This window comes from Serpula lacrymans (assembly GCF_000218685.1).
Source record: "Serpula lacrymans var. lacrymans S7.9 unplaced genomic scaffold SERLAscaffold_4, whole genome shotgun sequence".
NCBI classification, from domain to species: Eukaryota; Fungi; Basidiomycota; class Agaricomycetes; order Boletales; family Serpulaceae; genus Serpula; species Serpula lacrymans.
In genome coordinates this window covers 1902104-1924078 of record NW_006763293.1, presented here as the reverse complement: position 1 = coordinate 1924078, position 21975 = coordinate 1902104, and the positions used below count along the sequence as shown (strand labels likewise).

Here is a 21975-nt window from a genome sequence, read left to right as displayed (position 1 = left end):
TGTACCTCATTATGAGGATACAGTTCCTGAACACGCGTGACAATCCTCTATTATTAGTACAAATCTCTCACCTGCTGATTAATCAAGTTAAAAGTCGTACGATAGTTACTCTCCCTTTTTCTTATTGGTCGATTGATTCCTCAGACCACTTTTTGTATATTCTCCTTTCGGTCTGAGGAACAAACAGTTCACTATATAAAGCCTTACCTATTCATGTATGGCTCCTTAGTTTTCTATTACTGAATTTACCCGCTTTACTCCTCAACAAGAACCTTTGAAGCTTACCTCTCAAAAGTCCTCTACTCGCTATATTTACTAGCATCTGTCGACCTCAAGCTTATTGAACCCTTTACTCCCTGCAAGTGCAGAAGGAGACAGGTTTTATTTTTGTTATAGTTTATCGTTGCCTCACAAGAAGTGCACAATGTCATAGTGTGACAACCATTTTTGCAGGCAGGAAGTGGTCAACTTAAACAGTGTCTCTATCAAGGGGTACACAAGCAGGAAATTTCCAATGTCAGGCTAGGTTAGCCAGGTAAGGACCTTCCCATGGGAACATCTTAATATAGAAATATTTACTCTAGATCTGCTCAATCTGGGAAGTAGGTTGCTGCATGCACTGCTTTGGGAAATATAAATTACATCAATCAACACTTCTGATAATAACATAGCCCTCCGGGGCAGACCTGTACCCGTCTATTCTGCATTTTGGTCCCCTTATTGTGGTGAGTTACCTGAGTATTAGCATTTGTCTCTACAATGCACAAAATGGCAAGGTAAAGTTCTTCAGCACTGACTCATGTAAAGTACAGTTTTGCAGGTATCTCTGATCATTGACATTGTCTGATTGTTGCTGTTTACCCCATTTCTGTAAGGATCATTTATATTTTCTTATTTTATTATCTTTTTGTTCCATGTCTTGACTCTTAGACACTTTCCCTGTTACACCTTTGGCTCTAGGGCTAGAGGTATCCTTTGCTATCTTGCTTCTCATAGCCCCTCACAGGCTTTCTTAACCATCATTACCACTTTATATTACAGATCAGAGACTTGGTAGTACTCCCAGCCAGCCAGCACAATGGGTAAGGACTAGTAGCTGAGATCTCGCCAACCAGCTCCAAGCCCCATCAGTGTCTGGAAATATTAATAAACACTTTAGTCAGGATTGTACCTCATTATGAGGATATGGTTCCTGAACATGCATGACAACACTTATTATCAGTACACTTTCTCACCTGCTGATTAATCTTCAAAGTTGTACAATAGTTATCCTTTTCCTTATTGGATAGTTTTGTCCTCAGACCACTTTTCCTTTATTCTATTTCCGGTCTGAGGGATAGAAAAATAGCTATAAAAACTCTACATACCCATGTATTGTATTTTAGCTTTCTATTACTTGAATTACCCACTTTACTCCTCCTCAGAAACCCTTGAGTTTACTCTCAGTCCTCTACCTGCTATAATCTCTAGCATCTGTCAACCTCAAAAACTCATTGTACCTCTTACTCTTTGCAAGTGCAGTTGGAGACGGGTATTGTTTTTGTTATAGTTTAATGTTGCCTCACAAAATAGAAAGCTCACCCTACAAATCTGTTTACAGCGCACCACTTCACGTAAACCCATTTTAGCCCTAAACAACCTAACCTTTCCTACATACCTCTGACCGTGTTGTTTTTCACCAGTTGTCCTCATCACCCTGGACATCATCGATCTCATCACTCTTATCATCACTCTTACCTATTTCCACTACATCCTACTTCCCCACCTCTCAATATCACACAGTGATCATGGAATAGGACCGCCTTGTATTTGAAGATTTCAACCGTGCGCTCCTAGACCAAGACCTCCCCCCTGCTCCAGACGAACAGAGACCCAGTAGTTGATTGGATATCACCGCTGAAGAAATTGCAAATGCAGACATTTACTACAACTCCTAGGCTTCATCCACTAGTCTTACCACAGAAGAAAAAATACCTTTTAACCTGGAAGAACTGAACTTCTATATCAGTCAAATTGCCCACCACATCTCCCTCATTAAATGACATTTTAGTAGTTGCAGAACATTTCAGTGGGAATCAGATCAGGCATCGAGAGAACTACTCAAATACAACTTCAGCCAATTAAAAACCATCCCTTTGGAAGATTATTGCTGGAGAGTACAAACACCGCCCCACTGGAGAGAGAGAGCTCCGAACAGAAGGAAATGTCACAATAACACAATTTTTGGACCTCTAAATTTCATTCTCTTCTTCAACTTTCTTCTGTAGTTTTCACACCCTGTGCCATGCGGCACTTTCCCTTTTGTTCAAACTCCACCTTCTTGCGCTGCGCTGCATTTTTTTATTTTTAGATACAAGTATCTCACACAGTGGAGCTGGTCACATGGGCTATGCCCTATGGCATCATCAGCCACTGCCTTCATCAACTGTATAGTACATATGTACAAACAACCTGTAGTAGTATATATACCCTAATAGATCAAGGAGACTCCTCAGCGAATCCTCCTGCTGTCTACTCACAATTAACTTGGTCCTATCCAATGTTGTGTATTATATTACCCTTCATATCAACTTCCTTTATCCATTAATTCCCTTATTTACTTCTAATATTCCGAGTTTCTATCACCTTACATAATCACTGAACTTTCCCACACTTACCAAAAAAACTCGTCCACATAGCATTGACACCTCAGCCTTCTGCCCAAAGACTGAGGTAAGTCAACATATATTCAAACTCACTTTTACACATAGCTAACAACTATATCTTAGCTAATTTTCACTCTAGGTATATATTATCCTAATATATCAAGTCTTCTGCCCAAAGACTGAGCTTATTTTCACTCTAGTTCATAGAACTCAATATCCAAAGGGTAACCACTCCCACTCACTTCCTCTCTAAGCTTTGTCTGAGTTGTGCGCCAGAGTACAAAACTTTGGTTGTAACATTAGGACTTGCTCTCTACTACTCTCTTGCACTTTGTGTAAACCCGGTCCCCAGGGTTAAGGGGTTGTTGTTTTGGGATATCCTGTATAGCAGAAGGGTGCACTCCTAGCGACGGCCCTGTAATGCTCAGGGAGAAGAGACAATTAACTATACACAGCCCCCAGTGTTAAGGGGAGTACTTTAGCTCAACAATAGTGTGGAACTATTGTTGATAAGTTTCAGAATACAAAAACTTCTCTTTCGGATACCTCTGACCAGGCCGGTGTCATGCACCAAAGTTGATTGGTAGCTAACCTGCTGAGCCCAAATTACCTTATCTTTGTTGTTTGAGATGGTCCACAAGTTAGCCAGTATTCTGGCCATGAGAGCATCATCAATCAACTTGTTTGAAAGTTTTTCTCAAGCTTCTCTATATTCTTCTCCAGTAAAGACTGGAGCTACCACATTGTTTGGATTGTTTACTATCACAGGCATTTGACCGTAGCGCTTTGTAGGCAGGCAATGAATTTTAAACAATACTACAGGAATATTTCCTAGTACTTGAATGATGTGGTAGTGTCAAAAAATACTACACTACCTAAGTCCCTGGATATGCATGTTTGAGTCAAGGTCCATCATCCTTGTAGGTTCCAATGTTGCTACAAGTGGAGGCCCTGCAATCTGTTTTGCTGGGGTTTGAGGTGCACTTTTCATTTTTTGTTTGTTGTCCTTGGTGTAAATTATAGCCACCCCTCGCAGGCTTTGATCATACACAAAATGACCTATATGCTGCCACAGTGTAATTCAAGTCAGGTTGACTTTCTTTTCATAGCCTGGTATGTGCCATTGTATCATTAATTTAATGTCAGCTACATCCATTCCCTTCCTTGCTTGTTAGCGCTAATTAAAGGGAAATATGGGGCCTCTGTTCAACAGACTCATTTGGCATGGTGAGTGTTATTTGTGAAATGGAAAAGGGTTAATTAGTCATAAGTGTTTATATTGGGCTTCTTTGAAACTTGTTGACATATCTGAATTAAACCAGACAATTTTGTGTTGTAGTTCTGGAGGGAGCTGATTGTGTAAGTACTTTGCTGCATTTATAGAGTCTTGTATATTATCAAAAAATATTAGGAATTTCTCGGGAGGTGGATCACCCATTTTCCACCCATCAGAGACCACAAAAGCCAAGTCCACATAACTGGTAAGGGAGTGTTCTATCTTGCAAACACTTATACTGATGTGTGGTCTATCTGTTGAGCAATGTATTGTTAGGAGACAATCTAAGTGGATATGAAGAAGTTGGCGAAAATTTTTCAGTATATCAGGGGTGAATGTGGCCGAGGCAATAAGGAGGGGGATAGTAGGTCAGATTTTATAGTGTAGACGTCCCAGCTCACAGTATTCTGGGCGGAACTCACCCCACTCAGTGATGCAGTGGGCTTTGTCAAAAATGATGGTGACTATTTAGCTATAAAATAAAGGCTGCCAAAGCAGCTTCTCAAAATCACCTCCTGGCTTCATAGCCTGCTCTGGGCTAATAGTAGTAACACGGTAGGACAAATTTTCAATTGCCTAAGCTAGTTGGTTCATAGATTAAACAGGTATTCACATGAAGACTTACCCTGAAGTTTGTCGGTGTGGCTGTCTCCAAATGTACCGCTATGCTTGCCTTGTCAAGTGAGTTGACATTTTGCTGACCGAGTAAATTCAGAGGTGTGATTATAATTTGGATATCTGTAGGCCTAAATAGTAGTGGGATCATGAAGGCAAGGGTTTTTCCAAGACCAGTGCCTGCATTTTAAACATCACCCCTATCTCTTCTTGCTAGGGCTTGTCCGACCTTGGCTTGCCAAAGACATGGTAAGGTTCCAAGTCTTTGCTGTGTGATGCTCCAGATATCTGATAGGTAATTGAGATTCAGCCTTGACGCCATCAACACATGACACCCTTGATAGGATGGTTTCAGCCATATTGGAGTTGTATATTGGAGGCAATAGCATTTTATTTCTTGTTATTGAATGTCCAATGCTGAGGCTAGTCACTGTCACTGTGGTGAGCCTTGGTTTACAAATGTTCATTTGCAGCCACTGTAGAGAGAAAGCAAGGATCAAAGTTGGCTGACTTCAAAATTTTATTTAATCTTATCTTATCATATATATCTTATCACAATAAAAGTAAATATCCTCCTCTCTCAAAACAGTGTGGCTGTGGAAGAGCCTGTGATACAATGAGCTTCGTCTAGGGTCACATTAAACAGTTCTTGCACAAACTTGGGATTTCTGAAGTTGTGCAAAAGCTGAATGGAGCTGCCAGTCACATGGTGCATACCCAAAGATGTCTCTGGTGGTGCAGCACATTTCCTCCAGTATAGGGGCTACATACTTCAGTCCAGACATAGGTTAAACTATTGAAGAGAAGCCACACACAGTTAAAGAAGGAAAACAAGAAGGATAACACTTAATAGGTTTAATCACAAATATTTGTCCTGGTATACCAAAATTTTTTGCAGTCCACTGAAAGGATCCAAACAGACCACAACCAGTGCCACAGTAAATTATGCCAGTCAGCGGTGGGTGTTCAACCAACATCAGGAAAAATGGGGGTAGCTATATAGAGCTCTATAGCACTATAAGTACTCATAAAGCTGTTATAGTGGTCAAACCTGTTATAGAACCTCTGCCATCTATAGAGCCTCATATAGCTCTATAAATGCTCTTATAGATGTTGGAAATTGTTGTGTGGCTGATAAAAAAAAATTAACACAGACAGGATTTGAACTCTCAACCTGCTAGTCAGCTCTTGGGTGACTAAGCAACCTATCACCACACATCACATTTATCCACTACACCATGAGAGCTTATAAAATATATCATACAGGTGTTATATATTGACCTTTCATGGACTTAGATTATTCTTTTACTCATTGTCACTACTTATATTTGGATAAATTATTATTCTTATTTTATAAATATCAAAGATACAAACTACTATCTCACTAATACAGGCTATATAGTTAATTAATACTGTATGATTTATTATTTTATAAATATCAAAGATACAAACTACTATCTCACTAATACAGGCTATATAATTAATTAATACTGTATGATTTATTAGCCCTTTTAAGCACCTTGAACTATATTATAACTATGACCTTCACAGCTATAGGAGCTATGTAGGCTGCTATAGGCTATAAGAGCACTTATAGTACCTTGTGTTACGATAACACAATTTTTGGACCTTTCCTTTACTTTCATTCTCCGCTCTAGCCTTGTACTTTAGCTTTCACACATGGTGCCACGCGGCACTTCCCCTTTTGTCCAAACTCCTCCTTCTTGCGCTGCATTGCCTTTCTTCTTATTTTAAGACACAACTCTCTCACACAGTGGAGCTGGCCACGCGGGCTAGGCCCCATGACATCATCAGCCACTGTCCCTATCAACTGTATAGTACACATGTACAAATAACCCTGTAGTAGTATATATACCCCAATAGATCCAGGAGACTCCTTAGCGAGTCCTCCTGTTGTATACCAACTAACTCTCTGCATCCTAAGGGGTAGCCACTCCCTCTTCATTCTCTTTAGTGTGTTCCTGTGTGCGCCAGAGTAACTAACTCTTGGTTGTTACACCTTGCCTATAATAATATACTTGACTCCAAACACTTTTGGCCTCTTTCTATTATTGAACAAGTTTATTAAATTAATCCAGAGTTTGAGCAAATTATAGATACTTCTCCCCTTGGTTAAGATTTTGCCTACTACTATGCTATAAGAGCTATAAGAGCTATGATTACACTGATAGTACTATAGTTTCTATGGATGCATTTATATATATAGGTGGTGGCTATATAGCACTATATAGCAAAAGGGTTTTTCCTGATGAAGTGTTTAAGTTTTGGTTCAAATTTGGAAAAATATGATTATATCACACAAATGTGGCTACACTAGGAGAGCTTGATGTGACAATACCAACAAGACATAGTCTTGGGGCACTGGAGCATTACCACAACAATAACTCAATGGAGGAAAGGAAGGGTACAACTTATGAAGACAGGGAACTTGTCATACTAATGTTGGTAGACACTAGAAGAGGACTCGCTGAGTCCCTCCCCATGTATTGCTCCAGTATATATACTAAAATACATGAGGTACTGTACAGTTGTAAATAAAGCTCAAAGTCCAATGTCTAGCATGCGACTAGTCACATGATGAGTCTAGGTCTAGACACTGGTCAGGTGATGTGTCACATAATTGGTCATGTGACTATGAAAAGTCCGAAATGTAAAGTAAAGTCAATGGTCTATGATCAGTCATGTGACTTTGGAAAATGAAAAGTAAAAGTACAAAAAGTGAAGTGTAAATAGGTGCTGGTATGTCAATTGTAACACTTGAACACTCACCGCAGAATGGTTTAGGAGTCTGATATTGAGAAAGAAGTTACCTTGCATGAGAAGAAACCTTTCAAATTAGTGGTGGATTAAATGTAGAAGTACATTTACCACAAATATGTTTAACAAAGTATATACACTTGCCCCAAATTATAGCTTAGTTAAGAAGTCAGCCCAACCTGAACACATATTGAATATACTGAATCATTTTTGGAAATTTCCTGATATAAGATGGTTCAGAGGTTCTGTTCTGCCTCAGTTCTATTCACCCCTGAATCTACTTGGTTCAGTTCAGGGTTCAGAAAATGCCTTCAAACCAAACTTTAGCATCCCTGAGTAGTACATATCTAATCAGATTTACAACTTTCATTTTGATATACTGTAGATCTTCCTTGGCTGCATTAAAACAGAGTGACCGTGTTGACAAAAGAGCGCAAGTGTAGATAAATGTGTGCCACAGGCAACAAAACTACAAATATAATATAATAAATAATGACCGCAGGTCATGATCTGGTCCAAATTAAAAGTTGGAGTTACTGCTCAATCAATGTTGAGAGAGGATTATTGCCCTATGAGTCTGTAGGTGTTACTAGCTTGAAAAAGAAAGTCACTTACAGAGCTGACATCTTTCGCCCCGCACTCAATTGAACCATCAGGAGTAAACTTGGGAACAGACGATGTAACAATTGTGCTGTTGTAGCTCAACGGATCATTGAGCGGTCCAGCCTGAAAGTTCCGGATATTCAAACTGCGAATACACGTTATCAGCATAAACTAGACACTGCAAGATTCAATCCTACCATATCAAAAATGAGTTCGCGTAGACTGCAAACATGATTTAGTTTTGTTAGACGCATATGCAAGGGACCCATACGCTTCATCTGAACGAGAACAATACCAAGAAAATCAAGGCTATTGGGTAGTGCGAAATACTATACCGCATGTCAATTAATCAGGTTGCTTCAAGTTGGTATATCTAATTTGGCATGAAGGCATACCGCTATTGTTTCTACAACATCACCAGCACTGCAATGTTTTGGGCTGAGATAATTCAACAGCACCCTTACCATATCTTCACTCACGCAGAAAGAGCACCAATGCCCACGGAATATAGAAGCAAACGATTAATTAGGCGATCAGTCCTGCAATTCATTGCTCAATTATATATAGATGACAAGGATGACTCAACTTACCGTTTTAGCCCAGACCGTCTTGTGTGCAGATAGTATGCGAGCACAGTTGCGGTCAAAGTATCATCCACAACTGCCAGCACAAATAAAGCAATGATAGTTTTCTTATAATTGTCAAAAGAGGCAATATTTGAATTAAAAAAGAGCTTACTCCTGAGTGATGCCTGAAGTTTGACCACGATTGCGAGTATATGACACTGTGATAAAAGCATACAATCAACTGAAATACCGTAAAATGACATGAATATTACTTTACCTATATACACACACAGTCAAAGATAGTCCTGCACCAGAATATAAGCTTTTATCAAGATGATATTTATTTTCCGTTTTTACATACCTAAACGAACAAAAGCTAGCATCATCTAAATTACGAAATCAGGTTGGTGATGTATGGAAATGGAAATTGACGAACGACTCACCAGAACAGCTGCGTGATAGACATTTTTGCTGACTGTAAGTAAATGATAGATGAGTACTGCTGATGATGTTATTATGACATGTTATCCTTACAAAGCCAGATCCGCCAAGCATAGAACCTTGTAATATCTGATTAGCGTCAGGTTACAAATGACCTGTCTACCTCACGTGTTGACAACAAAAGCAAGGAGAAACTGCATATTATTGCCCAGATTTCAATGCGATATTGGCGAAGAGAAAATGAAAATAACTAACACCAATCATAAATGCCACCTATAAAATGTGTGAATTCAGAAACACTGATGAAAAGCTAGTGAAACCAACAGTATAGCTTACCGGCATTGCCCTACCAGAGGGACGTATCTTAATTAGTTTACTAATCACCCAGTTTTAACTTGTAGTGTGCGCACCAGTAAACAGAAAGCAAGACTTCAGTATTCGAGAAGTTGACAATAAGGTAGTAATCCATGAAGCTGATCGCTGCTCCAGCATGAGCGGTTTCTAAGATCCTATATAGTGGTCAAAAATGAGTTCAATGCTTTTGCTTACAGTAGAAAAACTACCACCATACGACAATGACCTGACATGCGTCAGTTAAACGATATAAGCCAGTGATACTCACGGCGGAAATGCTTACTGTTGCTTTCACCCTTCGCCGATCATCCGGATAATTTTGAAAGTACATGAAAGTCTGGATGCACGTAATACCATATAGACTGATCAAGTATTAGCGAAGGAGAGTGTCATGGATCAGCCAGCTCACATCATAGAAAGCATGGTACCGAGTTGAGGTCCTCGCATCAATACTTCTGCCGGAGTCGCTATGGTCATAAGGACTGGAAATGACGGGACGGAAATGAGAAAGAGTCAGTGTACACAAAACTATTAGAATACTTGAGGGAGTGAGTGTTCCCTGCCTACTTTAATACCACGTCTAGCATCACGGAAAAATTCCCATACGTTAATAGCTTATTTATGGACAATAGATCCCTTTCCTTATAATGCGCTGAAACAGATATCACTCGGCTTCTAATTGCATACATTGTACCAGGTGCCATGAAGCCATGGAATGGCCAACAGCGGATGAGTTGATAAATTGTGATGGAGACGAACAAGATCGATCGACGATGTCGTGGCGTGACATTGGATGTCCAAAAGGCCCGAGGAATCGTGTTAACATTTAAAACGCGCTAAGAAGATCGTTGTATCAAAAAACCTTGTAGACCAGTGCTCGAGTTACAGACAGAAGTGATTTTCACAGGTTTTCATCACAGGCACGCTGAACAGATGGTTGGATTATCGGTGTGATAGCTATAACTGATGTGAACAAGAAAATATATATGTCTCAGTAACCCGACGATAGATTAAATCAACAGGAGCGTTGTACTAACCAAGAGATCGTTCTAGGTCTCCGCCTTCCCCGCCTGATGATGAGTGGGATGATCCTTGCAGTTGAAGCAGAAGATGGACAGCATATTTTCTACGAATGAGGCCCCAAACCTGCAGAGGCACTCTGATATGATGACGATGATCAATGCAGTGATCATTTTGGTCGTCATGCAGATTCTCTGCCAGTACAACCTGCCTCTCCATCAGTACAGCGTGCAAAGATATAGGGCAGCATTGGTTCCCCAAATAAGTTTAATGTGATCCCCAGACTTACACAAACGCAGAACCACCCAATGACCTCTTTTTACAACGAGAAACATGCCTCCCACATCCTTAAAACCCGCCACCCGAGTGCAAGAGCCTGTTGCTCTCTGAAATCGCCGCAGTCGAGACCCTCTGATCCAGAGATCACAACTGTGGTGCAATGCCGTAGAATTGACTCGTGGCCTTAACAAGCTTCTCAGATGAGACGACAGCTGAATTTTGCTAACAGAAATGCCCTCGATGCGGTCGACAGAGATGAGTACGTCACTTAAGCTTGCAGCGCAAGATCTGTGACATACCAACTATTGTGAATTCCCTTGCAATATACCGATGCGGCACATGTAAAACGCCCTATGATTGTAGTACGTCGTTGTATCAGCAGAGGTGGAGAGTAGTGTGTGGTACTCGGCTATTCGTGAACGCGCGAACAGCCGACGAGTCCCCAGCTGTAGCGTCATACGCTAATCATCAATGATTCCTGCGGTCACCTGGCCCCACGTCCCAGTCAAAGGCGACCCAATCTTGTCCAGTGTATTTTAACCCGGAATGCTGCGTCTGTCTCTCCCATCTTCGTCCTCGCCGCCAATTGCATCAACCCTCAGATCTCTGCCTCTTAGAACAGTAGCTGCAAGGCAAACGTTTCGAAACACAATAGGATTAAACGTTTGGTACAGGATGGCAAGCACAGCAAACACTAATGTGGTCCGTTGAATGCAGTTTCCACGAGGAAAACTCTCGAGCTGACGGATGCTCTGTTATTCGTGCTGTAGTTTGGTTTGAAAGATCCCAGCCTCATCAAGACACAAGGTTTCATTGATGGTAAATGGGTAGATGCTAGGGATGGGGCAACAATCAGGGTCACAAGTAAATATTTCCCTTTCATTTATTCAGTCATTCGAGAAATATTATCAATTACTGACCATATTGGCATTCTTCCACGTTTCCAAAGACCCAGCGACAGAAGAAGAACTAGGCACAGTCCCTGAAATGGGTCTCGCAGAGACACAAGCTGCAATATCAGCAGCAGGCAAAGCATTTGAAACATGGGGACGGACAACAGCCAAGGTAAAGCCCTCCGTATCCTGGCTTCATGCAAATTTTCCCGCATGACGACCTACGTCATCAACTGACTTATTATAATACACATTGTAGTCGCGACATGATATCCTTATGAAATTATATGCTCTCATGCAAGAGAATCACGATGATTTGGGCCGGATCATTGTATATATTTCTGGTTTTCTTCTGTCAACTATAGCTAATGCGATATTCCTAGACACTTGAGAATGGGAAGCCGCTCGCTGAAGGCAAGGTATGTTGTTTACTCGCATAAGTTGGAGCGGTGATATATCTTTGGTTAGGGTGAAAACGCATATAGTTCTTCATTCATAGAGGTATGCCTATTATCGATTTACGATGATAAGGTCACGTTTCGCTGAATGGTCAAAACCTATGCTTCCGTATGCAGTGGTATGGTGAGTTGCTAGTGGTTGTGTTATAGTATTCGTGTTTCAGATGTCGTGCACCCTTCTTCAGCCGAGGAAGCGGTCCGCACCTATGGTGGTATGCACATTTCTTTCCATCCTCGGAAGTGAAGAACTAAGTGCATAAACGAAGAACACATTCCTTCACCCTTTACTAATATCCGCAATGTTGTAATAAAGCAACCAGTTGGTTTGTACCACTTCTACTATCCTTATTGTGACATACACCGATCCTCTTGTTATTAGGTGTCGTGTACGCCTTACTAATCCTACCTATATGTTCATCAGAGTTTTACTGAAACTTTGATCTGCAGTTCTATACTTACGCCGTGGAACTTTCCTTCTGCAATGATCACACGTAAACTTGGTGCTGCGCTTGCAGCTGGGTGTACAGCGGTCATCAAGCCTCCTCCAGAAACACCCTTTTCCGCACTGGCGCTTACAGAGGTATGTTTTTTGCAAATTTCCGCGGACTTCCCTCACTATTAGCGCTACCCGTTTCTCATTCATTGTACCAAATCGCACCTGTATCTGATATGTTTTAATTAGCTTGCTCGTCGAGCCGGTGTACCGGATGGCGTTATCAATGTAGTCACGACGCAGAAGAACGTCGGAGAGGTTGGCCGTGAGATGTGCGAGAGTAAAACTGTGAAGAAAGTGTCGTTTACCGGATCGACTCCCGTCGCGAAGATGTTGTATGGAATGGCAGCTTCAACGCTAAAAAAGTGCGTAACCTTAATATAATGCCTTTGATATTCTATTGTTGAGTATGAGATGGGCTTATCGTTAATTATTTTCTACGATTTAGAATATCCATCGAAGCTGGTGGGAATGCGCCTTTCATAGTGTTTGATGATGCAGACATTGATCAAGCTGTTGATGGTGAGTCACACCTGTCACTGATGCTCCTCATTGTCGACCTTGTTAATTCCCTTCGCATCTGCACAGGTGCCATTGCTTGTAAATTCCGAGGTTCAGGGCAGACTTGCGTCTGTGCTAATAGAATCTATGTCCAATCATCTGTCTACGCCGACTTTGCCTCGCGTCTCGCACAAAAAGTGGCTGGTTTCAAAGTAGGAAATGGCCTAGACGACAAGACGTAGATATTTATTTCCGCTCGCATCTTGCTACTCCGCCATCCTGACCACTCTCCTTTTTAGCACACATGGGCCCCTCATTCATGACAGAGCTATTCAAAAGGTTCAGCGACACATTGACGACGCAGTTTCTCGGGGTGCCAATGTGCTAGTCGGCGGTCAACGGATTTCCACGCCTGGAACCTTTTTCTCTCCAACTGTTCTTTCCGAAGTTCCAGCCGATGCATTGCTCAACAGCGAAGAGACATTCGGACCAGTTGCGGCATTGACAAAGTTTGAGACGGAAGCCGATGTTCTGGAGATGGCAAATAATACTGATGTAGGCCTTGCCGGGTACTTCTTTAGTCGAGACGTGGGAAGGGTATGGAGAGTTGCGGAGAGACTCGAGGTAGGGATGGTAGGAACTAATACGGGATTGATAAGCCATGCTACTATTCCATTTGGAGGTGTAAAGGAAAGTGGAATTGGTAGGCGTCTTTTAAATCTGGCGACAGCACGTTTACTAACATGATCTTCTTCCATAGGTTATGAAGGCAGTCATGGGATTGGAGAATACATGAACCAGAAGCTTATTGCGTTCGGAGGTATCTAGGAGCTCATGAGCTATTCACGTCACCTCGCGGTTCTCGGCCTTGCTTCGCTTAAGCCAAGTCAACGATTTTCTGATGGCAATTCAGCTTTCCTCGTTCAGCCGTTCTTCACTTCTGCTTTCGTATAATGAACTTCGCATGCTATGTAATTCAGATTACAAAATGTACGATTACGGGCGAGGCCTGTCGTGTGATGTTCTCAGTTATGTATATTTTCGCATCGCTTGACTCGTTGATTCTTATTGCAATAAAAGCGTCCTAGTAACATGGCAGTCGAGTAGTCGACCGCGGTACTCTAGCAGTTATTAACGATTGCGATGTCTAGGAGAAAAATAAAGCTCGGTTACATTGATGATCCAGGCGCACATTGCCAGCTACCTTACATTAACTGAAAGTTTGGATTTTAACCTACTATCGATAGTTGGCATGAAATCCAGCGAAATAGGCCTGGAATGGTTACTACTAGCGCACTTTCTCTCCGCGAATGTAATACCCAGCATTTGGATATTTGAATGTCCGCGTAGGTCCATTACCACGGATACTACCGTCGAGTTAACCATACCGTGGATGTTGTAGAGCTTGCTGATTGTATGCTAAAAACAAAAGATTGAATAGGCATATCAATACAGGGTCATATTAAATGAAATATTCCATGAAAAAAAGTTCCCACTCAGCTGATTGAGGAATCCGGGATGATGGTTGTGCCAGTGAAGTGAGACAGCCGTCAGTGACAGCAATAATGTGTCCTGTCACGACCGGCGATTCAATAACCTCAGCATTACATATAGCATCGACTTCCTCAATACGACGATGGCCGCATAGCCGGGCCCGGAGAGTGCTGTCTCTCGAAACTAGCATTTCTTCAGGAAAACCATAATCTGGGCTAGGAGCTGATAAACAAAGCTGTTAATATACTGCTATATATTTCCACAAAAGAAACACCTAAGTCATATCTTTCTGAACATAGCACTTCTGCGCAAACGGTGTTTGTAGGAGATGACTTTAGCCTGTTATGACCGGGTGTCCTGGTCGAAATTCAACGTCATCTAGATCAAGGGAAAGCAAGGGCCTGAGATGAAGTGGATAGCGTTGTTTTCTATCAAAGTCCCAGTTTGAGGTAGATACGAGAGTTCGAGAGAGGGGGTAAAAAGCGACACGAATGATTAGAATAACTATTCACTGATATGTTTTTATTCGTGCCGTCGATATAGGCTGATGGCTATTCAGGGGATCATAAAAATGCCGCACGATACCTGGCCTCCCAGCTTATCAATATCTGACTCCATATAAAGTCAATCACTGGCATCTATTCCAACTGAGAGATAGCTGTTCTTGCAATCCTTGGAAAAAACAACATCATCTGATAGTCTTGGAACTTACGTAGTATTCTGATGAGCCAGAGGTCTATATTTACGGTTCTGTATAATAAGGTGTATTTTCTCCTCAGAAGAAAATGGGACGACAGCCAATGCGATAACCAGGAATGGTGCATTTAGTTCAAGTCTTCTAAGTAGAACTTGGGGGAGAAGTATCTCTGTACATATGCATAAGATAGGTAAGGCGAGATTACACGGGTAAAAAAAAGGTTTACGCACTTGAAATAGGAGAGAAATGGATATGACGCTCCAAAGCAACCCATGGGAAGAGTATTCAAGACTGCGATTTCTTGTATTCGGAATTGCATTTGATATACGGGACTTATTCGCGAAAGGTAAACTTCGCTTATAATATATATATTTCATTGCTTTCGACTCATTGCGCACCTTATACCCGACGAAAGTTAGGGGGGAAGCCACAATAAATAAGAAGAATACTTACCTACTTCCCTAATCCATATCCTGGGTACAGGGCACGGTAACCGCTTAAACTCCTTCCACTTGCCATGACACGAAGATGGTAGCTGTGAAGCCAGACAATGGCCCGAGAAGGCTCAACCGAACGGCTTGAACTAACTTGCGCGGCCCATTTGCTCAAATCGGGAACATGAAGTTCGAGTGAACGTGATTTACGTTCTGACCAGTTCACCCGCCAGTATATGCTATCCCCAGTCTTTCTAGAGCGAGAATTTCTTCCTGCAACGTACAGCTTCCCATGCCTTACCTCTGTGAAAATCGAAAAGTACCTTGATGGCCATCGGTGGGATATGACAGCAGACTTACTAATGCCAGCACGCACATTTACTCGACGATGGAAATCGACAGTTATCAAAGATTTATATTAGCACCTCAGCGTTATCGATTGTATATGGGCCATGGATATGGGCTTCGATGAAATTCCATGGCGCATGATAAGTACACGTACGCTCACACCAATGTATCGGCGAGTTATCAGGAAAGGAATCTTCTAATCAGATCGGAACTGATATAGACTATAAAAAACGGTGTTCATTTCAGATATGCTAGGATAGGAAAATGGAACTTTACATTCATCTTTTAAATGTCACAAACTTGGAAGAATTTGGGAGTGAATGTGCCATTTGCGGTTAATCTTATCCCAGCAGTAAGGAAGTTAGTTGGCCTCACAGAACAAAAGGGATTATCAAGAACAGGATCTGCGGAAGCATTCCATCCACATGATAAGGAAGACTGCCTCGAAGAACGCAGTTGTTAGCAAAATCTCTATGAATAAGAACTAGGACTCACGACACAAATTATAACCTGAGCTCACAATATCAAAAATCAGCGTTGTATATACGTCTCGTGCCCAGGCCTTGAGCAGCAATCACCGTATCATGATGAACAGGTCATATTAGAACCTTAGAGCTCTGCCACTACCAAGTTGGTACACGCAGCTAATGGAAGGTATCAAAGCCAAAGATTTGTGTGCGCGCAAAAGAATTGTATACAACTTGTGTGTCACGTGACACAAGGATGTTCAGATCTTCGTCGACACGCTTTTACTTGCACTGGCCCTTGAAAACTTGGCTATCGTTATTACTCAAGGAGATCATAACAACTATGCAGACAAAAAGTCATATATTTGTCCTGTCACTTATTCTGCCTCTGGTGCATGCACAGTTTGGCACCTTTTTTGACCAAATGTTCGGCGGTCATCACCAACAGCCACAGCAGCAGCAAAGACCATCTGGTACCTCTCAATGGGCTGCTCATTCTGACTCCAGTAAGTCTGATTATATTAGTATTTCTGACTAACGTATGGAATTAACTAATACTTTTCTTTGCTTTTCAGTGCAATGTTCACAGTACCTTTGCACCGACACCTTGGCCTGCGTATCGCAACCATCTGAATGTCCTTGTCCTAGTGTTGAAGACGTTAAATGTATGGTTCCAGACACCCAGGATAAAGATGCTGCTACGGTTGTCTGTGTTCGGGGAGAAACCGAATGTTCTGTCGTTGAACGCTTAATGCGTAGCTACTCGAAGTAGACACGGCGATCTGTATATCGTGAGTTCGAGGGGTCATCAATATTTAGCTCTGTGAGTAACTTAACTAACTGTCTTGCCCTTACTCTAACTGCGTCGACTCTCGTCTTCTGGTCCTTTCCTGTGCGTTCTAGTTCCAAGGGACCGTTGATATTGAAATTATATTCCGAGATGAGTATGATGCATCCCACGAAAAATGCCTGATGAAGTAGTTTTGCTATTGCTTTTATACTCCTGTCGAGCCTTCCGACTACGATGCTTATCCATCACACCACTTCTGGAACTATCATTTGTGTATCTGGCTGTCGCACATGGTGGGTTTCGATATTCAGGCTTTCCTCGGATGCAGTCCAGGACGCCAGTGCTCCACAATTCTCTTTTGGTCGCCACACACGCCCTTGTGCTGAAGAACTAAGGCTACCCCAAAGCATGGGACGCTTAAGCTACATCGAATGACCTTATCCCATTATAACCTGACTCGGAAGTTCTGTTACTCCTCATCTATTAAAGCGGCGGTAAACATACGGCGCAGTGTTTCATTTGGAGGGATGGTAGTGTATACCTACCCGGCTAGGGGGACATGTGGGCAACATTCACCTGGATAGCCCTCGATAGGAGCTGTTGATAATATGCTTCCAAATGCATGGAGTATTGTGCCACCATGTGCCCCGATTTTCGCAAGGGTGTATTCCCATGCGTACTTAAAATTGAAGTAAATGTTTCTAAATTTTCACGATATTTTACCTCGCCCTCCGAGTGGTTGGCGGACGCGACAGCTTTGAGTAAGAAGATATAATAACGATGGAATTCAATAACCGCCCAAGGCACCGGGACTACGAGCGTGTGATGCCTGCGTCGTGTGAATGCAAGAACGTAGTACATAATTACTGGAGGGTCCCCCTTCTACCTTGTGAACCAGGCTAGCGCCGGGCCCCTTACAGTCCTGTTGATAGTGATGGGCCCGAGTAACGGTGGTTAATTACAACCCCGCGCAAGTGCCCAACGATTACATAAGCCAGACCGAGTTCCGAGACCCCGCCGTCCCTCTCAGGCTTTTTCCATCCAACATGGCCCTTGCGAGACCTACAGTATGTTTCTTAAGGTTTTCATACTAGCAGCGACGTTGATTTACTTGTATATCACAGGCAAAACTACCTCCAGGTGCAAATCGCATCCTCTTCGTGAAGAATCTAAACTATCAAATCACCGGAGAAGACTTGTACGACCTGTTCGGACGGTATGGTAGTATAAGACAGATCCGTATAGGGAACGAGCAGAAGACCAAAGGTACCGCATTTATTGTATTTGATGATGTCATGGATGTGAGCTCCGAGGCCTTTGTATTTCAAGCTTTGAAGCTAATCGTGTTATACAGGCCAAGAATGCACTAGATCACTTGAATGGTTTCCATCTTCAGGAGCGTTACATCGTTGTTCTCTACCATATGCCAGCCAAACAGGATGCTGCAACTGCAAAGGCAGATCTGGCACGCAGGGAGGAGGAGCTTGCACAACTAAAGAAAAAGCACAACATTGGAGACGACTAAACGTATCATTATTTTATTGGTTCAGTCTTGTTGTAATCGAAGTGATACATGTATTGACATTTTGCGCTGTATTTTTGTACATATCTCCTACCCCCTTTTACTCTAATTTTAGCTATGGACATGAGACAGATTTCCAAGAAAAAAGAAGAAAACAAAGGAAGTTCAAACGCAATGTCATTGTCCCAAAAATGTGAATGTCCCAAGAAAAATTGTTCAAATGTTTCTTCTCAAAGATGCGTAGTATCGGGCTAGTATGATGGAAGAATACGAAATGAGTAGCTGACGCAAATATAGTTTCACCGACAGTGTGACAGTTAGGAGGCGGCAATCCAGGTCATTTGCCAGAACCGCTGCACTGTGGACACTTTTTATCGATGTGGGGTGCTACAAGACAAAAATAATATCGTTTAATATTCCACAGGCACGATGCCATGAAACGTACTATACTGCTGCGGAAATTGGTGACTGAGGAATATAACACCGTGTCAGGGTTTTGAAAGTCAAAGGCATCGTAACTCACTATTGCCAGCATGTTTTGTTGCATTGTGGTGGAACGCAGTCAGGGGGATGCATCCGACTAAATCTGCAGTGTCGAAGGTCGCATTTTATCTGAAGTCCAGTATGAGCACGACGGAAAGATCGAGAAAAATAAATGTGCACCTCTTCGTCGGGCTACAAATTTGACAAGGATATATCAACGACTGTAGAGGATGACTGGGATTTATGCAATATCTCACTAAATTGACAGCATGCCCACAGCTACATTATCACGATAGAAATCAGTAGAGCTCGGGGATGGGATACGATGGCGACACACCCTTTGTAGATATTCCTCACTCTGAGCGACGTACGATGAGTGGGGGCAGCAAAAGGAGAGGAAGGTGTTCACGTACCTACGCCAATAACACATACCGCGGTGGTGAAGGTCAAGTGTGTAATGTGGAAATCTGGCATATGTGTATGGCTTTTATAATGAAGGGGGGACAGAATTCACAATACTGGACTCCCACTCGGTTACACGAAAGGGTTCAGGATACGCGATCCTCCCTGGGGAAGAGCAGGAGAGATATTCATTCGCGGCGTTTGCCAAACAGTCATAACGAATTCCTGGTAAGGACATGGAGGGATAGTATTATTGAGGCTCACACGGTCGGGCAGTGAGATGGTGCCAAAAAAAACGGTACGTATGCTCGCCCCTGGATAACTCCGATCAGGCCTTGGTGCCAATGAGGATTGCTGGTTAACCCAAACCGAGATGGGCTCTCGGCATGACAATCTGTCGAGGAAATATATCGGTTGCATGGCCGAAGGAAGCCAATCATGCTTCTGCTGGCATTATACACATTCCTGCGGTATGTCCAACGTCAAAAGCACGAGGCGAAAGCACATGCCAGTGCATTCGAATGTGCGGCAATGGAAACGTACACGCGGTGGTTTTCGTCCCAGACATTTGAAAAAATGTTTGAGAGCGGCCGTGCATGATATCAAACGAATAAATCTCACATTTCGTGGAGAATATCCAGAATGAACGGAAGCGGGAGAGAGATTGGCCAGCCACCCATAACTCAAGTGCGAATTACTACCACGGCCCGGACCACCGTGGCACTCCCATCTGAAGGATCAAACTTCTCAGCCACGATAATATGAGAAAGCGCCTCTAACGCAATCTTACCCCCATCCATTATAAAGATTCTAAAGATTCTAATGCAAGCAAAGCTTAACTTCTTACTCAATTCGTGCTGAACTAATCTCGCTGGGAAACGGTAATTTAAATAACGCCGTTCGAGGCTGACTATCTACCCTATCCAGATTTTTATAATCCATTCAGCCTCGGTCATCCGCATTCAAGCTCTATGGCTTTTATTTCCATTGCCCCTCTCACGTGGAACAGGGTTGGTGCGCTAATCGCAGTTTCTTCGCGGGTGCGTAGTACTTGTATCTTTAGTTTGCGGGCCACGTATACCACAACCATACTGGATTTAGCTCGGCACCCAATATACACTATACCATGTAATGAATCGGGCATCCTTAACAGGCTGCCCCACAATGCGGTTCCGTTTTAACACCTACATCCAAACTCGCCTCTACCAACAGAAAGGGATTTCGTTTCGTACAATGTCTGCTGCAATACAGGAGCACTATCCCCCGGACTGTCGGTTATCGACCATAACGGCTGAAGGCTTTACCGCTGTCGCTATCGTGCAGCTTAGTATTTTCGTGCAACTTGTGACTGTTTCTTTGGTTTCATTGTCACCATGTCTTCCCCTTATTTGTGATATGGACACACGCCTTTCAAAAGCTGGACACCGTACCGCGTACGATCCGGAGAGGCGGGAAGCCGCAACAGTCATCCCAGCCAGCTTTGTCGCAATACACACTCAAGCTTTGCTCCACTTGTCGGTGTGCCAGGCAATCTTGTGTTTTTATGTGCGGCCATTAACACCGCGGTTGTTGACCGTTTACGTCATCCAACGTTCGACTTCCATTCGTTGCGCAGATGACCGAATCGTTGACGAGCACTATGATGCCGTTGTTTCGCTCAGCTCTTCTTATCTGAAGGAACGAATTTTCGCAGAGTTCTGCCGACCTCCCAAGCTGTACACCGGTTGATTACCACGTTATGTTAGCGAATTTACTTGAATTTATTCCACCGCTATCATTCAACAGTGCCTCGTTTATACCAGGAAATTCAAAAGAGCGGACCATATGGGGTGTAGATGTGACTTTTTCAGGACCCGCGGAGTGGCGTCTGCTAGTGATTAGTGATGGCATAGGTACTCAAGGCTTGCAGTGACTCCTTTTATCAGAATTTCTGGCACAACTTACCCCCGTCTAGGAGCATTACACACGGAAACGCAATCTTCCTCAGGAAAGCCCACGACTAACTGGTGTTGTATGGTCAGACCATGGGGCCGGCCAGCCGCCCCCTTGTTCTATCTTTGCAAGTAAACTCGAAGTTAGTAGAAGACGAAGACTTCCGATGGCTCGCTGCATTCTCCTGTGGTAAAATGGCTCTCTCCTTCCTCGGCTTCCGCCTTTTGTGCGTCGCAAAAAAAGGAGTCGAGTCTTTGCACCGAGTCACTTCCCGTGATCTACCGAGGCCTTTCTGCTTGAGAACCTGATCGGCCAACTTGTACACAAGGGCTGTTCCTGGACTTCGCATAGGCTAATCCATGCGACTTCAGAATACCCAAGCCCAAGGGGTGAAAACATTCCGTCATAGAAGTAACAGCCATCCTGACCTTTCCGCGGTAGCGAGAAGACGGTACGATAACATCAGATGGGATTGGGATCGATA

General features: G+C 42.8%; 7 protein-coding genes across 7 annotated transcripts; 5 read left to right on the top strand and 2 right to left on the bottom strand.

Annotated features, from left to right (window-relative positions):
* Positions 1 to 7847: 7847 nt before the first annotated feature.
* SERLADRAFT_414008 (uncharacterized protein) lies at positions 7848 to 10963 on the bottom strand (the record flags this gene model as incomplete). Its single annotated transcript, XM_007315739.1, has 22 exons — positions 7848 to 7883; positions 7930 to 8062; positions 8115 to 8139; positions 8189 to 8246; positions 8313 to 8340; positions 8397 to 8456; positions 8508 to 8608; positions 8656 to 8701; positions 8761 to 8788; positions 8845 to 8869; positions 8927 to 8958; positions 9018 to 9043; positions 9093 to 9118; positions 9180 to 9197; positions 9261 to 9270; positions 9335 to 9433; positions 9491 to 9640; positions 9688 to 9760; positions 9846 to 10241; positions 10316 to 10505; positions 10588 to 10799; positions 10877 to 10963. 18 exons carry the CDS (start codon positions 9753 to 9755, stop codon positions 7848 to 7850), a joined length of 969 nt encoding a protein of 322 aa, XP_007315801.1.
* Positions 10964 to 11047: 84 nt separating this feature from the next.
* SERLADRAFT_446937 (uncharacterized protein) lies at positions 11048 to 14009 on the top strand (the record flags this gene model as incomplete). The annotated part of the gene is made up of 16 exons (XM_007315738.1): positions 11048 to 11279; positions 11348 to 11441; positions 11527 to 11642; positions 11730 to 11801; positions 11854 to 11889; positions 11939 to 11971; positions 12046 to 12052; positions 12114 to 12140; positions 12195 to 12251; positions 12308 to 12314; positions 12376 to 12508; positions 12611 to 12786; positions 12870 to 12943; positions 13010 to 13160; positions 13222 to 13625; positions 13683 to 14009. The coding sequence occupies 16 exons, from the start codon at positions 11124 to 11126 to the stop codon at positions 13748 to 13750; spliced, it is 1611 nt and encodes a 536-aa protein (XP_007315800.1).
* A 1988-nt stretch (positions 14010 to 15997) lies between these two features.
* On the top strand, positions 15998 to 16514 carry SERLADRAFT_383076 (uncharacterized protein; the record flags this gene model as incomplete). Its single annotated transcript, XM_007315737.1, has 2 exons — positions 15998 to 16116; positions 16172 to 16514. The coding sequence occupies one exon, from the start codon at positions 16185 to 16187 to the stop codon at positions 16356 to 16358; it is 174 nt and encodes a 57-aa protein (XP_007315799.1).
* Positions 16515 to 16705: 191 nt separating this feature from the next.
* SERLADRAFT_346933 (uncharacterized protein) lies at positions 16706 to 17134 on the top strand (the record flags this gene model as incomplete). The annotated part of the gene is made up of 2 exons (XM_007315736.1): positions 16706 to 16868; positions 16938 to 17134. The coding sequence occupies 2 exons, from the start codon at positions 16706 to 16708 to the stop codon at positions 17132 to 17134; spliced, it is 360 nt and encodes a 119-aa protein (XP_007315798.1).
* Positions 17135 to 18190: 1056 nt separating this feature from the next.
* On the top strand, positions 18191 to 18809 carry SERLADRAFT_461603 (uncharacterized protein; the record flags this gene model as incomplete). Its single annotated transcript, XM_007315735.1, has 3 exons — positions 18191 to 18219; positions 18277 to 18453; positions 18507 to 18809. The coding sequence occupies 3 exons, from the start codon at positions 18199 to 18201 to the stop codon at positions 18675 to 18677; spliced, it is 369 nt and encodes a 122-aa protein (XP_007315797.1).
* Positions 18810 to 20392: 1583 nt separating this feature from the next.
* Positions 20393 to 20867, top strand: SERLADRAFT_461602 (uncharacterized protein; the record flags this gene model as incomplete). The annotated part of the gene is made up of 1 exon (XM_007315734.1): positions 20393 to 20867. One exon carries the CDS (start codon positions 20531 to 20533, stop codon positions 20738 to 20740), a length of 210 nt encoding a protein of 69 aa, XP_007315796.1.
* A 391-nt stretch (positions 20868 to 21258) lies between these two features.
* On the bottom strand, positions 21259 to 21888 carry SERLADRAFT_383071 (uncharacterized protein; the record flags this gene model as incomplete). Its single annotated transcript, XM_007315733.1, has 3 exons — positions 21259 to 21299; positions 21362 to 21451; positions 21514 to 21888. One exon carries the CDS (start codon positions 21838 to 21840, stop codon positions 21577 to 21579), a length of 264 nt encoding a protein of 87 aa, XP_007315795.1.
* Positions 21889 to 21975: the final 87 nt, after the last annotated feature.